At 42.1% G+C, this 17,401-nt stretch overlaps 1 protein-coding gene across 2 annotated transcripts; it reads left to right on the top strand.

Annotated features, from left to right (window-relative positions):
- The first annotated feature begins 161 nt into the window (after positions 1-161).
- Positions 162-16,716, top strand: LOC135544441 (inactive phospholipid phosphatase 7-like). Of its 2 annotated transcripts, XM_064972047.1 has the most exons (3): positions 162-1,334; positions 1,621-1,656; positions 14,868-16,716. In XM_064972047.1, the coding sequence occupies exons 1-3, from the start codon at positions 857-859 to the stop codon at positions 15,254-15,256; spliced, it is 903 nt and encodes a 300-aa protein (XP_064828119.1). In that variant the 5' UTR covers positions 162-856; the 3' UTR covers positions 15,257-16,716. The 2 variants fall into 2 exon arrangements, with proteins under 2 accessions (XP_064828119.1, XP_064828120.1); XM_064972048.1 differs by lacking the exon at positions 1,621-1,656.
- The last annotated feature ends 685 nt before the right edge of the window (positions 16,717-17,401 follow it).

Raw genomic sequence — 17,401 nt, 5'->3', positions numbered from 1 at the left:
TTTTATTTTCTATAGGATAAAGTAAGTTTTCATAATTGAATGTTTGTTGTTTTCCTTTCTTCTATTTTGGTTCGTGCTGAGAGCGTCTCTGTCGCTGTCCATTTAAAGACCTTAGAGAACTCCCACCTGGAAGAGCGCGTCCGTAGAAGAGCGCGGTGGAAGTGGGATTGTGCGTAGGCTACGTCATGTCCACGGAAAACGACTGACGATCGAAAAAAAGAGCTCTCATCTTTTGTAAATACTAAATGACTCGCCGAGCTGACTATGGATGCTTGTTTCTTGATAGACTGTAGCCCCGATACTATTAAAGTCAATCTGTCTAACTAAGAATTGCTTGACGCGTTCTCCAAATTCAAATCGTGTTCCAAACGAGAGGGATCTGAACGATAGCCCATTCTTATACATTGGCCTGGTAAGACGATAACAAAAATGTGTCTTTGTCGTTGAGCATAACAGACAAAGTAAAACCAGTGTATTTAGTTTCTACCGTTCAGGATCAAAACAAAACATTATGCCATTCCATGTTAGTTGCTGATGGTCGTATATTTTAGTTTATGACATGTTAAAAGCTGATAATGTTTCACTGTAGATTGTATCTCGTTTGATTGGTCCAGGCAGATGCCAGTCAAGCCTCTTTGTGCCTGCATGGATCCGGTTGTAGGCTTAACACAGCAGCATGGGCAGCGCGCATTCCAACCGGCCTAAATATATCTGGTAGGGACACAGTGGGGGAAAGAGAGGGCGACAGGGCTTAGCTTTGGATATTTAGGCTTCGTGGTTAAAACGAGAAATTGACCTTCTGAAACGTAGTACAGTAACTTTTTTCACCAAGGATTCGAAGTGGGACCAACCCAAAATGCCCGCAATTCCGAGTTCTAGGTCCAGGACGCGGGATCGGAACAACGTCCTGAGCAGACCCGAGTTCATGTCCCTGAACCAGCCCCTTTGGAGCGGCAACTCGGAGAGCCAGGGAAACTCAAGGCGACCTGGTCAACCCAAACACCAAGCAAACCTGCCGTGCGACCCGCAGGAACCTACTGACAATGCCAACAAGGATCGGAAAGAGCCCACGAAACTGCCAGAGGAGGACTGTATCCAGCTGAACCCTTCCTTCAAGGGGATAGCGATGAGCTCCCTCCTCGCCATTGACATTTGTCTGTCCAAGCGCCTGGGGGTCTGCGCCTATACGTCGTCGTCTTGGGGCACGGTTCGTCCCATGGTCACCCTACTTGCGTTCACGGGGCACGGCATCACGTGGATCATTGGCACTATCGTGTGTTTGACAAGGAGTAATACGCTGGCGGGACAAGAGGTCCTGGTCAATCTATTACTTGGTAAATGCATGCCTCACTCTACCCAAAACACATAGCGTAATAATTAAGTTATTTAATTGTACGTGTTTGATTCAGGTCTTATGTTGTTATTATGCTATAGTGTGTCTATCAATGCATGCATTTTTAATAGGTATAGGCTAGGCAGTCTACTGATATGATCACATCTCTACTTCCTTATCCCAGGGCCTGTATTAGGCCTATATAACCCATGTCAATAGGCTAATATTTATGCCATGAAATGTTAACTTGTTAATGCTTCTCACTAAAATATGTCATTGTCCACCAGAATTTAAAGCATCCCATGGTAGAGGATCAGAAGCAGGTAATTAGGAAATCACTTCATGGTCCCTCTCTCCTTCACCCAGCACAGAAGCAGGCCTGGAGAACAGGTGCTAAGCTCCACATATCACAAGTTTACTTTGGACTAAAGAACTATAAGTAGACATTTTACCAAGCCAGGGGCCCACATCAAAAGACTCAGTGAAGTCATTATCATCAGTGTCAAGCATAGCACTTCTTATCCCCACTATGGCAGATGGTACAACATCTACATTAGAATAATTTTCCAAAGTACCTTATTTAAGTAAATATACTTGATTATCCTTACTTCGTTAATAGGTGTTTTCCCTACATTAGATATAGTAATGCGAATGTAACAGATTTCTCTAACTAGCGGTAAAGGAATCAACCTACAGTTGAAGTCGGAAGTTTACACACAGTAAACTTAGGTTGGAGTCATTAAAACTCATTTTTCAATCACTCCACAAATGTCTTGTTAACAAACTATAGTTTTGGCAAGTCAGTTAGGACATCTACTTTGTGCATGTCACAAGTCATTTCTCCAACAATTGTTTACAGACAGATTATTTCACTTATAATTCCCTGTATCACAATTCCAGTTAGTCAGAAGTTTACATACACTAAGTTGACTGTGCCTCTCAACAGCTTGGAGAATTCCAGAAAATGATGGATTGGTGTTGGTGTGTCAATGGGACAGTTGTAAATCCTACTTAAAAAGATGAGAGAGGCATGTAATTTTCATCATATGTACACTTCAACTATGACAGACAAAATTAGGGAAAAAAATTCAGAAAATCACATTGTAGGATTTTTTATTAATTTATTTGCAAATTATGGTGGAAAATAAGTATTTGGTCACCTACAAACAAGCAAGATTTCTGGCTCTCACAGATCTGTAACTTCTTCTTTAAGAGGCTCCTCTGTCCTCCACTCATTACCTATATTAATAGCACCTGTTTGAACTTGTTATCAGTATAAAAGACACCTGTCCACAACCTCAAACAGTCACACTCCAAACTCCACTATGGCCAAGACCAAAGAGCTGTCAAAGGACACCAGAAACAAAATTGTAGACCTGCACCAGGCTGTGAAGACTGAATCTGTAATAGGTAAGCAGCTTGGTTTTTTATTTATTTTTATTTATTTCACCTTTATTTAACCAGGTAGGCAAGTTGAGAGCAAGTTCTCATTTACAATTGCGACCTGGCCAGGATAAAGCAAAGCAGTTCGACACATACAACGACACAGAGTTACACATGGAGTAAAACAAACATACAGTCAAAAATACAGTATAAACAAGTCTATATACGATGTGAGCAAATGAGGTCAGATAAGGGAGGTAAAGGCAAAAAAAGGCCATGGTGGCAAAGTAAATACAATATAGCAAGTAAAACACTGGAATGGTAGATTTGCAATGGAAGAATGTGCAAAGTAGAAATAAAAATAATGGGGTGCAAAGGAGCAAAATAAATAAATTAATTAAATACAGTAGGGAAAGAGGTAGTTGTTTGGGCTAAAATATAGGTGGGCTATGTACAGGTGCAGTAATCTGTGAGCTGCTCTGACAGTTGGTGCTGAAAGCTAGTGAGGGAGATAAGTGTTTCCAGTTTCAGAGATTTTTGTAGTTCGTTCCAGTCATTGGCAGCAGAGAACTGGAAGGAGAGGTGGCCAAAGAAAGAATTGGTTTTGGGGGTGACCAGAGAGATATACCTGCTGGAGCGTGTGCTACAGGTGGGAGATGCTATGGTGACCAGCGAGCTGAGATAAGGGGGGACTTTACCTAGCAGGGTCTTGTAGATGACATGGAGCCAGTGGATTTGGCGACGAGTATGAAGTGAGGGCCAGCCAACGAGAGCGTACAAGTTGCAATGGTGGGTAGTATATGGGGCTTTGGTGACAAAACGGATTGCACTGTGATAGACTGCATCCAATTTGTTGAGTAGGGTATTGGAGGCTATTTTGTAAATGACATCGCCAAAGTCGAGGATTGGTAGGATGGTCAGTTTTACAAGGGTATGTTTGGCAGCATGAGTGAAGGATGCTTTGTTGCGAAATAGGAAGCCAATTCTAGATTTAACTTTGGATTGGAGATATTTGATATGGGTCTGGAAGGAGAGTTTACAGTCTAACCAGACACCTAAGTATTTGTAGTTGTCCACGTATTCTAAGTCAGAGCCGTCCAGAGTAGTGATGTTGGACAGGCGGACAGGTGCGGGTAGCGATCGGTTGAAGAGCATGCATTTAGTTTTACTTGTATTTAAGAGCGATTGGAGGCCACGGAAGAAGAGTTGTATGGCATTGAAGCTTGCCTGGAGGGTTGTTAACACAGTGTCCAAAGAAGGGCCAGAAGTATACAGAATGGTGTCGTCTGCGTAGAGGTGGATCAGAGACTCACCAGCAGCAAGAGCGACCTCATTGATGTATACAGAGAAGAGAGTCGGTCCAAGAATTGAACCCTGTGGCACCCCCATAGAGACTCCCAGAGGTCCGGAAAGCAGACCCTCCGATTTGACACACTGAACTCTATCAGAGAAGTAGTTGGTGAACCAGGCGAGGCAATCATTTGAGAAACCATGGCTGTCGAGTCTGCCGATGAGGATGTGGTGATTGACAGAGTCGAAAGGCTTTGCCAGATCAATGAACACGGCTGCACAGTAATGTTTCTTATCGATGGCAGTTAAGATATCATTTAGGACCTTGAGCGTGGCTGAGGTGCACCCATGACCAGCTCTGAAACCAGATTGCATAGCAGAGAAGGTATGGTGAGATTCGAAATGGTCGGTAATCTGTTTGTTGACTTGGCTTTCGAAGACCTTAGAAAGGCATGGTAGGATAGATATAGGTCTGTAGCAGTTTGGGTCAAGAGTGTCCCCCCCTTTGAAGAGGGGGATGACCGCAGCTGCTTTCCAATCTTTGGGAATCTCAGACGACACGAAAGAGAGGTTGAACAGGCTAGTAAGAGGGGTGGCAACAATTTCGGCAGATAATTTTAGAAAGAAAGGGTCCAGATTGTCTAGCCCAGCTGATTTGTAGGGGTCCAGATTTTGCAGCTCTTTCAGAACATCAGCTGAACGGATTTGGGAGAAGGAGAAATGGGGAAGGCTTGGGCGAGTTGCTGTGGGGGGTGCAGTGCTGTTGACCGGGGTAGGAGTAGCCAGGTGGAAAGCATGGCCAGCCGTAGAAAAATGCTTATTGAAATTCTCAATTATGGTGGATTTATCAGTGGTGACAGTGTTTCCTATCTTCAGTGCAGTGGGCAGCTGGGAGGAGGTGTTCTTATTCTCCATGGACTTTACAGTGTCCCAGAACTTTTTTGAGTTAGTGTTGCAGGAAGCAAATTTCTGCTTGAAAAAGCTAGCCTTGGCTTTTCTAACTACCTGTGTATAATGGTTTCTAGCTTCCCTGAACAGCTGCATATCACGGGGGCTGTTCGATGCTAATGCAGAACGCCATAGGATGTTTTTGTGTTGGTTAAGGGCAGTCAGGTCAGGGGAGAACCAAGGGCTATATCTGTTCCTGGTTCTAAATTTCTTGAATGGGGCATGTTTATTTAAGATTGTTAGGAAGGCATTTAAAAAAATAACCAGGCATCCTCTACTGACGGGATGAGATCAATATCCTTCCAGGATACCCCGGCCAGGTCGATTAGAAAGGCCTGCTCGCTGAAGTGTTTCAGGGAGAGTTTTACAGTGATGAGTGGAGGTCGTTTGACCGCTGACCCATTACGGATGCAGGCAATGAGGCAGTGATCGCTGAGATCTTGGTTGAAGACAGCAGAGGTGTATTTAGAGGGCAAGTTGGTTAGGATGATATCTATGAGGGTTCCCGTGTTTAAGGCTTTGGGGAGGTACCTGGTAGGTTCATTGATAATTTGTGTGAGATTGAGGGCTTCAAGTTTAGATTGTAGGATGGCTGGGGTGTTAAGCATGTTCCAGTTTAGGTCGCCTAGAAGCACGAGCTCTGAAGATATATGAGGGGCAATCAGTTCACATATGGTGTCCAGAGCACAGCTGGGGGCAGAGGGTGGTCTATAGCAGGCTGCAATGGTGAGAGACTTGTTTTTAGAGAGGTGGATTTTTAAAAGTAGAAGTTCAAATTGTTTGAGTATAGACCTGGATAGTAGGACAGAACTCTGCAGGCTATCTTTGCAGTAGATTGCAACACCGCCCCCTTTGGCAGTTCTATCTTGTCTGAAAATGTTGTAGTTTGGAATAAAAATTTCAGAATTTTTGGTAGTCTTCCTAAGCCAGGATTCAGACACAGCTAGAACATCCGGGTTGGCAGTGTGTGATAAAGCAGTGAATAGAACAAACTTAGGGAGGAGGCTTCTAATGTTAACATGCATGAAACCAAGGCTATTACAGTTACAGAAGTCGTCAAAAGAGAGCGCCTGGAGAATAGGAGTGGAGCTAGGCACTGTAGGGCCTGGATTCACCTCTACATCGCCAGAGGAACAGAGGAGGAGGAGTAGAATAAGGGTGCGGCTAAAAGCAATAAGAATTGGTCGTCTAGAACGTCTGGAACAGAGAGTAAAAGGAGTTTTCTGGGGGCGATAAAATAGCATCAAGGTATAATGTACAGACAAAGGTATGGTAGGATGTGAATACAGTGGAGGTAAACCTAGGTATTGAGTGATGAAGAGAGAGATATTGTCTCTAGAAACATCATTGAAACCAGGAGATGTCATTGCATGTGTGGGTGGTGGAACTAATAGGTTGGATAAGGTATCGTGAGCAGGACTAGAGGCTCTACAGTGAAATGAGCCAATAAACACTAACCAGAACAGCAATGGACAAGGCATATTGACATTAAGGAGAGGCATGCTTAGTCGAGTGATCAAAAGGGTCAGGAGAGTGGAGAGGTTGGTTGGGGGTCACGGCGATTTAGACAGCTAGCCAGGCCATCGGTAGCAATCTAGCATAGGACGGACGTCTGTTATTAGCCTCCTCTTGTGTTCCGTCAGTAGATTAGTGGGGTTCCGTGTGGTAGAGGGGATTAATCCAAATCACACAACAACAACAAAAATAAAAACAATAGATATAGTTAGAGGACCAAGAAGAAATAAAGACAAAATAATACAAATAAATAAATAAATTGTCCGATTGTCTATTCAGATAGCAGCCGATAAGACAGCTAATGGTTAGCAGGCAGCATATGGGCGTTCAGGTAACGTCGCGACGGAGGAGCCAGCCGGATAACTCCTTCGGGTTGATAACGTCGGCAGTCCAGTTGTGAAGGCCCGGTGGGGCTCCGCGTAGGCAGTAAAACGTGTCCGGATAGGTGACTGCAGCCCAGGATTGATTGATGGAACTCTTCAGCTGGCTAGCTCCGGAATAATTGATGTTTGCTCCGGAATCGACGAAAGCTTTAACTAGCTTCTGATTAGCTTCTGGATTAGCTTCTGGCTAGCTCCTGGCTAGCTCCTGGCTGGCTTCTGGCTAGTTTCTGGCTAGCTTCTTGGAGGATTACAGATTTGAGGTAAATAATACTTTTTTATAAATATAAATTGGTGAGGTGGGTTGCAGGAGAGTATATATATATATATATATATATATATATATATACGGGACACAACAAGACGAAGACAAAAGATGTCTGAACTGCTATGCCATCTTGGAATGGTTTGAAGAAATCCACTGTGGGAGCAATTATTAGGAAATGGAAGACATACAAGACCACTGATAATCTCCCTCGATCTGGGGCTCCACGCAAGATCTCACCCCGTGGGGTCAAAATGATCACAAGAACGGTGAGCAAAAATCCCAGAACCACACGGGGGGACCTAGTGAATGACCGGCAGAGAGCTGGGACCAAAGTAAAAAAGCCTACCAGGACGACTGATCCGTGTAAAGGAAAGAATGAATGGGGCCATGTATCGTGAGATTTTGAGTGAAAACCTCAGCAAGGGCATTGAAGATGAAACGTGGCTGGGTCTTTCAGCATGACAATGATCCCAAACACACCGCCCGGGCAAACGAAGGAGTGGCTTCGGAAGAAGCATTTCAAGGTCCTGGAGTGGCCTAGCCAGTCTCCAGATCTCAACCCATAGAAAATCTTTGGAGGGAGATGAAAGTCCGTGTTGCCCAGCAACAGCCCCAAAACATCACTGCTGTAGAGGAGATCTGCATGGAGGAATGGGCCAAAATACAAGTAACAGTGTGTGAAAACCTTGTGAAGACTTACAGAAACATTTGACCTCTGTCATTGCCAACAAAGGTTATATAACAAAGTATTGAGACAAACTTTTGTTATTGACCAAATACTTATTTTCCACCCTATTTTGCAAATAAATTCATTTAAAAATCCTACAATGTGATTTTCTGGATTTCTTTTCTCATTTTGATGAAAATTACAGGCCTCTCTCTCATCTTTTTAAGTGGGAGAACTTGCACAATTGGTGGCTGACTAAATACTTTTTTGCTCCACTGTATAGGTGTCTTATATTGGCAGAAAGCTTAAATTCTTGTTAATTTAATTTAACTGACAGTAGCAATTTCTCTGAAAAAATGCCATGCTATTGTTTGAGGAGCGCTCCTAACAACAAAACACATTTTTCATCATGATAGGTTTGATAAATTCACCTCTGAAGGTGAAATGTGTTCTTACATTCATAAATCTTGCTCTGATTTATCATCTAAAGGGTCCCAGAGATAACAGGTAGTGTCGTTTTGTTCAATAAAATCCTTTTTCATATCTTAAAATGGTCCATATAGCATTCACGATCGATTTTGTATTTCCATTCGTTCAATTTGCAAAGAAAGGAATCTGTGAAAATCTCACCCTAAACATTGTTTCAACAACTCAAATCACATTTGTATGTATTCATCAGAGATTCTAGAAGGTAACAAGACTATGTCATTAGGGGTGTAGTATATCCTATAGGACACCATATTTGGTCAGAGAGCGACTCCTTCATGGCACGCTGATGACGCAGGCGGCCATCACTTGACCGACTGTATCTTGACCAATCAGGGTCAATCAGGGTCAAACAAAGCGAGCTAGATAGCCAATGATCTGGCTTTACGGGAGTATCCGGAAACCATATATATGTCGTAAAATGTAGCTACTAACCTTGTATGACAGCATGCCTTTCAATTTAGGACAAATTTTATACGGATTTTCAGAGTTATGAAGTTATGAAAATGGGTTGTTTTGCAAATGTTGAACTTATAATATGGCTACTAATACATGGAAAGCTAAATCAAAGACCAAGTATACAGATCTGACGATATTCTTGCAGAAAACTTTAATATGAATGCGAATGTCTCCTTCACGATTTGCCCAAATGTGCCTGGCGACTTTACACTAAAAGTCTTGTAGTTCACTCATACTTCAAGTTATCCATCTGAAACGTTGCACAAACACTGCTGTCATCTTGTGGACGCTATCAGAATTGCAATGAAAGTGATAGCTAGAACTTTCTCTCGCATTTCAAAGGTGGAAGAAAAAGACTTGTTGTTTTTTTTCTTTGTATTTCAAGTCCTACCTTCAAGCTCAGTGCCTCTTTGCTTGACACCATGGAAAAATCCAAAGAAATCATCCAAGACCTCAGAAAAAATTGTAGACCTCCACAAGTCTGGTTCATCCTTGGGAGCAATGTCCAAATGCCTGAAGGTACCATGTTCATCTGTACAAACAATAGTACGCAGGTATAAACACCATGGGACCACGCAGTCTTCATACAAAGTTGTGACAAAATGGCTAAAGGACAACATAGGCAAGGTATTGGAGTGGCCATCACAAAGCCCTGACCTCAATCCTATAGAAAATTTGTGGACAGAACTGAAAAAGCGTGTGCGAGCAAACCTGACTCGGTTCCACCAGCTCTGTCAGGAGGAATGGGCCAAAATTCACCCAACTTTTTGTGGGAAGCTTGTGGAAGGTTACCCGAAACATTTGACCCAAGTTCAACAATTTAAAGGCAATGCTACCAAATACTAATTGAGTGTATGTAAACTTCTGACCCACTTGGAATGTGATGAAGAAATTAAAGCTGAAATAAATCATTCTCTCTACTATTATACTGACATGTCACATTCTTTAAAGTAAAGTGGTGATTCTAACTGACCAGGACAGGGAATTTTTACTAGGATTAAATGTCAGGAATTGTGAAAAATTGAGTTTAACGTATTTGGCGAAGGTGTATGTAAACTTCTGACTTCAACTGTAGATGGTAAACTAATTTTAGGAGGTTATTTTGACACATGTCTGTGAAGTAAACCAGCAAGCTATACCCCAGACTGATTGTGTCAATTCATGCATTTCTCAGAACAAATTGGGGCCACTGTGCAGATATTTTCTTTTTTGGGGGGGCGTGTGAGATAGAGAGACTTCAAAAGTACTATACTCACATTGTTCCCATTCAGCTATGTGCCACTGAAGCTAAGCAGTGTTGGTCCTGGTCGATCCCTGGATGGGAGACCAGATGCTGCTGGAAGTGGTGTTGGAGGTCCAGTAGGAGGCACTCTTTTCTCTGGTCTAAAATAATATCCCAATGCCCCAGTGCAGTGATTGGGGACAATGCCCTGTGTATGGTGCTGTCTTTTCCGGATGGGATGTTAAACGGGTATTCCTCACTCTCTGTGGGCTTCCAGTATGGGCTGGTTCATACCAGTGAATTCACCATGTCCCTTTTGACACCTGAAATCTTGCGGGATTTTATCTTTACTCCTGTGCTGGATGCCTGGTTGCTTTGGGCTGATGTGTGTGAGAGGGTTGTGTGTGTTATACCAGTAGAGTGATTACTCAGAAAAACACTGCAAATCTGTGGATTGAATCTATATTGTGTTCAGTTTATAATCTGTTTAATTTGTTCAAGTTTGGGCTATTGTGTTTGTAGCAATGTTCAGGTAATTGTTCAGGTCATTAATAGTGATCCTTGATAGGATAGGGATCCACCGTGTTTAAACAAGCATCCTGTTTAAGGCAGCTGTGAATGCAGTATCATTCACAATAGCATCTCTATCTCGCTTCATTTTGCCTTCAGGTTGAGATCCGGTGACTGTGCTGGCCACTCCATTATAGACGGAATACCAGCTGACTGCTTCTTCCCTAAATAGCTATTGCATAGTTTGGAACTGTGCTTTGGGTCATTGTTCTTCAAGATCCCTTTTACACTGTTCAACTCTCCCACTTTACCACCACCAAAGCACCCCCAGGCCATCACATTACCCCACCATGCTTGACAGATGGCATCAAGCACTCCTCCAGCATCTTCATTTTTTTCCTTGTCTCACGAATGTTCTTCTTTGTGATCCGAACACCTCAAACTTAGATTTGTCTGTCCATAACACTTTTTTCCAATCTTCCTCTGTCCAGTGGCTGTGTTATTTTTCCCACCTTATTGCCCAGTCTGAGATGGCTTTTTCTTTGCAACTCTGCCTAGAAGGCCAGCATCCCGTGAAGTTGCCTCTTCACTTTTGACGTTGAGACTGGTGTTTTGAGGGTACTATTTAATGAAGCTGCCAGTTGAGGACTTGTAAGGCATCTGTTTCTCAAACTAGGCACTCTAATGTACTTGTCCTCTTGCTCAGGTGTGCACCGGGGTCTCCCACTCCTCTTTTCTATTCTGGTTAGAGCCAGTTTGCACTGTTCTGTGAAGGGAGTAGTACACAGTGTTGTATGAGGTCTTCAGTTTCTTGGCAATTTATCACATGGAATAGCCTTCATTTCTCAGAACAAGAATAGACTTACAAGTTTGAGATGAAAGTTCTTTGTTTCTTGCCGTTTTGAGCTTGTAATCAAACTCCAATGCTGATGCTTCAGATACTCAACTAGTCTAAAGAAGGCCAGTTGTATTGCTTCTTTAATCAGTACAACATATTTCAGCTGTGCTAACATAATTGCAAAGGGGTTTTCTAATGATCAATTAGCCTTTGAAAATGATAAACCTGGATTAGCTAACACAACGTGCCATTGGAACACAGGAGTGATGGTTGCTGATAATGGGTCTCTGTGCGCCTATGTTGATATTCCATTAAAAATCAGCCATTTCCAGCTACAATAGTCATTTACAACATTAACAATGTCTACACTGTATTTCTGATCAATTTTATGTTATTTTAATGGACAAAACACTTGCTTTTCTTTCAAAAACAAGGGCATTTCTAAGTGACCCCAAACTTTTGAACGGTAGTGTGCATATTTTTAGCTTGGAAGTGCATCATAGATAACATTGACTCTAGGCTGGTGAAATCCGTGGCTTGGCTCTCCTCCTCCCTCACCTTCAGTAGTGCTGAGGTAGTAGTGCCACTATATCAGAAGGCAGAGCACCATTGACTTTCATTGGCAGCTCAGCACTGTGTCCCCACTGTCCCAGAATGACCCAAAGGTACCTCATACTCACTTCCATGCTGTCCATTCCCCTCTCTCTGCCTTCTTTCAATTTCCTCTAACTTTCCTTTTTCATCCTTAACTCCTTCCTTTCTATCTTTCCTTCCTTAATTTCCAACATCTCTCCCTCTCTCATTCCATGCTTCCAACCTCCTTCATTCCACCACCTCCCAAATCTTAATGGTCTGTGAACACTGTGAATTCTAATTTGCTAAGTCTAGTTCACAATAGAACTAGGGTGTTGTGTGTGGGTGTACAGGAAGGAGACGGTGTCATCAATGTCTGAATCCTGAGTCCTGACAGGTTCCACAGGGTGGGGTGGAAGCCGGGTAATCAAAATGAAAGGTGGGGATATTTTGGGCCGCACAGAGGTTTGGATGCTACTAAAAGGAGACACTTTAGGATGGGATCAAGTACTCTAGGTTAGTCATATCCAAATAATTAAGAATGATCTATCACACCCAATCATAAGTAAGTCTATTATACTGTACATCTATATTATTCAAGTCTTTTCCATTCTTATTACAAAGGTTTCAGGTGGAAAACGTTTCTATCTCAGTATTTCACTTGTAAAACCTCTCAGCGACAGTCGCCTCAGATCAAATCACTACACAGATAGCCAAGTGCACATACAGTAAGCCAAAGCTGAACTATAAGCTAGGTGCTCTCAGTTTTGTGCTAGCTTCCAGACCTATTTAGAGAGTAACTGGGTTGCTAGCCTGATAATGTGGCCGATTGGGATGCCGTAGCACAGAGGCTTATACATTCTGATCACACACAGGGAAGAGAGAGGGGATGTAGCGATGCGCACCTGTTCCACAAACTCTTGGCTCTTCTTAACCTTTTACTAAAGTGGGCTAAATCAGGGTCACACAGAGTGTTTCTTGGTAGTCTGAAACAAATCTACTTTGAAACAAACATACACTTCACACACATGGTTATGGCCTTTCAAAAAAGAAGACACCTGTACATGTCAGATATAGAGTTGGAATGCATTCAATTTTGAGTTTATATACACTACCGGTCAAACCTTTTAGAAAAACTATTCATTCAAGGATTTTTCTTTATTTAGAACATTTTCTACATTGTAGAATAATAGTGAAGACATCAAAACTATTAAATAGCACATATGGACAAACAAATCAAAATATATTTTATATTTGAGATTCTTCAAATATCCACCCTTTGCCTTGATGACAGCTTTGCACACTCTTGGCATTCTCTCAACCAGCATCACTTGGAGTGCTTTTCCAACAGTCTTGAAGGAGTTCCCACATATGCTGAGCACTTGTTGGCTACTTTTCCTTCACTCTACGGTCCGACTCATCCCAAACCATCTCAATTTGGTTGAGGTCGGAGGATTGTGGAGGCCAGGTCATCTGATGCAGCACTCCATCTCTCTCCATCTCTCAAATAGCCCGTGTGTGTGTTTGGTCATTGTCCTGTTGAAAAACAAATGATAGTCCCACTAAGCACAAAACAGATGGGATGGCGTATTACTGCAGAATGCTGTGGTAGCCATGCTGGTTAAGTGTGAATTCTAAATAAATCACAGACAGTGTCACCAGCAAAGCACCCCCACACTATAACACCTCCTCCTTCGCGCTTTACGGTGAGAAATACATATGCGGAGATCATTCGTTCACCCACACCGCTTCTCACAAAGACACAGCGGTTGGAACCAAAAAACTCAAATTTGGACTCCAGACCAAAGAACAAATTTCCACCAGTCTAATGTCCATTGCTTGTGTTTCTTGGCCCAAGCAATTATCTTCTTATTATTGGTGTCCTTTAGCAGTGGTTTCTTTGCAGCAATTCTACCATGAAGGCCTGATTCACGCAGCCTCTTCTGAACAGTTGATGTTGAGATGTGTCTGTTACTTGAACTTTGTGAAGCATTTATTTGGGCTGCTATTTCTGAGGCTGGTAACTCTAATGAACTTATCCTCTGCAGCAGAAGTAACTCTTGGGCTTCCTTTCCTGAGGCTGTCCTCATGAGAGCCAGTTTCATCAAAACACTTGATGGTTTTTGCGACCGCACTTGAAAAACTTTCAAAGTTCTTGAAATGTTCCATATTGACTGATCTTCATGTCTTAAAGTTATGATGTACTGTCGTTTCTTTTTGCTTATTTGAACGGTTCTTGCCTTAGCCATATTTGGTAAAAGACCAAGTCTATATTATCTTCTGTATACGCCCCTAACTTGTCACAACACAGCCGATTGGCTCAAACCGATTGGCTCAAAAAATGAATTTCACCAATAATTTTTAAGAAGCCATACCTGTTAATTGAAATGCATTCCAATTGACTACCCCATGAAGCTGGTAGAGAGTGCCAAGAGTGTGCAAAGCCGTCATCAAGGCAAAGGGTGGCTATTTGAAGAATCTCAAATATAAAATATATATTTATTTAACACTTTTTTGGTTACTACATTATTCCATATATGTTATTTCATAGTTTTGATGTCTTCACTAGAAAATAGTAAAAATAAAGAAAAACTCTTGAATGAGTACTTTTGACCGGTAGTGTACATCACAGAAGACTGAAATATAACAAAACTGTTTGACATAGAAACACCAGATTTTCTGCAGATAAAAAAAATAAAATAATGTTTATTAATTATGAAATAATGAAAAATATTAATAACATTCCACCATGAGGTCACAAGGTCATTTGACTGCAGGAAAGGGCTCCCAACCACTGTGTCATTGCTGGGGTACCGCCTGGCCTGCCTCATTGCTTCATTACTGATGCTTTGCCCTATAACAGATATAGAGAAAATTACATGAATTATAAGCTAATTGGTCTCCATGGGTTTTTGACTGGAGATATTGTGTGTTGTGGTTTACTGACCTTAATTGATTTAGTTTGGCTGTTTCATGCAACATCTTCTCTCCTCAGCCCTCCTGCTTGACGTCATGACAGTGGCCGGAGTCCAGAAGCTGATCAAACGCAAAGGACCCTGGGAGATGAGTCCGGGATTCCTGGACTACTGTGTCATGGATGTGTACTCCTTCCCAGCGGCCCACGCCAGCCGCGCCGCCATGGTGTCCAAGTTCTTGCTTTCCCACCTGGTCCTGGCCGTCCCTCTTCGCATCCTGCTGGTGCTCTGGGCCTTCCTGGTGGGCATGTCCCGGGTGCTGTTGGGGAGACACCACCTGACCGACATGGCGTGCGGCTTCGCCCTGGGCCTTCTGCACTTCAGCCTGGTGGAGACAGTGTGGCTGTCGTCCAGCACCTGTCAAACCCTCATCTCTATAGGGACCCTCAGCTGGAGCTCCTTCTACTGAACACAGGGCCAGGAGTTCTTCCTGATGTGATCTGAGTTTTCCCTGATCAAGGCCTACTGTCAAAGGCTGCAGTAGACCTACGTATAGGCTTTATCTTGATTTCCTTTCAATTATGTTGTTTGTATTTTTCTGCTGGAAACTATCATTTGTTTAAACTACATATTTTTGAGAAACAGGTGGACTGGACTCCAAATGTGAATAGATTTTTGCTGTCTTTGAATTGTGCTGTATGTTAAACAAAAACATGATTGTTGTCCTGAAGATCAGGGATTTTGCTACAAGGTTAAATATTTACCCTATCCAAATAAGTTTCAAAAGATAGTTTTGATTAGTTTAAGGCAAGCGGTTTCATCATAGATCTGTATGTTGTATATTCCACATTGTTTGCCTTCTCTGCTGCAATCTAAGCATTAACCAAGCAGATAGACACAGTTAGTTTATGGTGCTGATTTCATGCCTCGCTGAGTAACTGAAAAACGTCTGTGTGAAGTCAACTCCAGTACATCAGGTTGGGGTTACCATTGATACTGTGACATATGTGTGTGTGTATATGGGTGATTGTGTGTGTGCATATGTGTTACGCTCGTCATTGGAAGGAGTAGACCAAGGTGCAGCGTGGTCGGTGTACATCTTTCTTTTATTGATGACACTGAAAAAACAACAACTACTAAACGAAATGCACAATTCTGTAGGGCTGGAAAGCAACAGTACAAAAACAAGATCCCACAAACTAAGGTGGAAAAAAGGCTGCCTAAGTATGATCTCCAATCAGAGACAACGATAGACAGCTGCCTCTGATTGGAAACCATACAACAAAGAAATAGACAACATAGATTGCCCACCCTAGTCACACCCTGACCTAACCAAATAGAGAATTAAAATATCTCTGAGGTCAGGGCATGACAATATGTCTGTGTGTGTTTGTATTCCTCCATGCAAGATTTCTTATGTGTGCACCTTTGTGAGTCAAACGTAATGTCTTTTGGAGGGTAAAAGTCGCTGAGTAAACCTTTGCTGGGTAAAGTCCGGAATGTTCACTGGCATGTACAAAAAATGAATTATACCCCATATCAAAGGCTTTTTACCTACTGTATGCCTTCATGTATTTCATTTATTGGTCTTCTGCTATGTCTTTTGGTTTGTTTTTTTGTTGTTGTGATATTATGGACTTGGCAACCAAACTATTTAAGCTGTAGCCTTTTTGCTTTCGGATTGAGTGTGTATGTGTGTGTGTGTGTGTGTGTGTGTATGTATGTATGTAATATTGCATTAGTGCAAGTCAGCATGTTTTGTTTTGTACAAGTATGACAAGAAAGTCATCTTTTCATGCAGTGTTTGAATTTATCCAGTCTAATTTGCTAAATTAAGAAGATGGCTGGATAGTCTTTATAAGATGTGGAAAAGTGGTATGTCTTTCCTGCGTTGTTTATGCATGCCCATAAATATACCATTTGCCATGACTTATGGTGTGTGTGTGTGTGGTGTGAGCGTGCGTGCGTGTGACATTACTTTTTTTATTGTGGTGGATGCTTTTAAGAACATGTCCATGTGCTAAACCCAAGTAATGGCTGTATTTGGACTCATTGACCACAAAATTGATTGGTAGCCACCACCTGAAAACCGTTGATTTACATAACTCCACTCCATCAATATGCCTCACTGTCCGCAGTTACTCATCAGTAATGAAGCTGAAACAACAGCTTCCTTATTTATTCAGGGCAAACCTATTGAAATACATGTATCACAGTTGACCACACACACACACACAAAGTTGCATGTGTCTCCCCTTTTACGGGGAAGAAGGACGGGAACAAAGGAGGGATAATCTGTCTCAGCAGATGGGAAAATGGCATTTACAGTGCCTTCAGAAAGTATTCACACCGCTTGATTTTTTCCACATTTTGTTTTGTTACAGCCTGCATAAAATTGATAACATTCTGATTTCACTGGCATACACACAATACCCCATAATGTCAAAGTGGAATCATGTTTTCCATTTTATTTTATTTTTTATACAAAATTAAAAGTTGAAATGTCATGAGTCAGTAAGTATTCAACCCCTTTGTTATGGCACACTAAATAAGTACAAATGTGCTTAACAAGACACATAATAAATTGCATGGACTCACTTTGTGTGCAATAAGA

The sequence above is a fragment of the Oncorhynchus masou genome, chromosome 8 (genome assembly GCF_036934945.1).
Source record: "Oncorhynchus masou masou isolate Uvic2021 chromosome 8, UVic_Omas_1.1, whole genome shotgun sequence".
Lineage (NCBI taxonomy): Eukaryota > Metazoa > Chordata > Actinopteri > Salmoniformes > Salmonidae > Oncorhynchus > Oncorhynchus masou.
This window is presented reverse-complemented; position numbering and strand designations above follow the sequence as displayed.

Excerpts from the sequence above, each read along its gene's own strand:
- LOC135544441 (XM_064972047.1), top strand. The coding sequence starts at position 857 with ATGCCCGCAATTCCGAGTTCTAGGTCCAGGACGCGGGATCGGAACAAC. Across the intron at positions 1,335-1,620 it reads CCTGGTCAATCTATTACTTG|AATTTAAAGCATCCCATGGT; the intron begins GTAAATGCATGC and ends ATTGTCCACCAG. Across the intron at positions 1,657-14,867 it reads TGGTAGAGGATCAGAAGCAG|CCCTCCTGCTTGACGTCATG; the intron begins GTAATTAGGAAA and ends TTCTCTCCTCAG.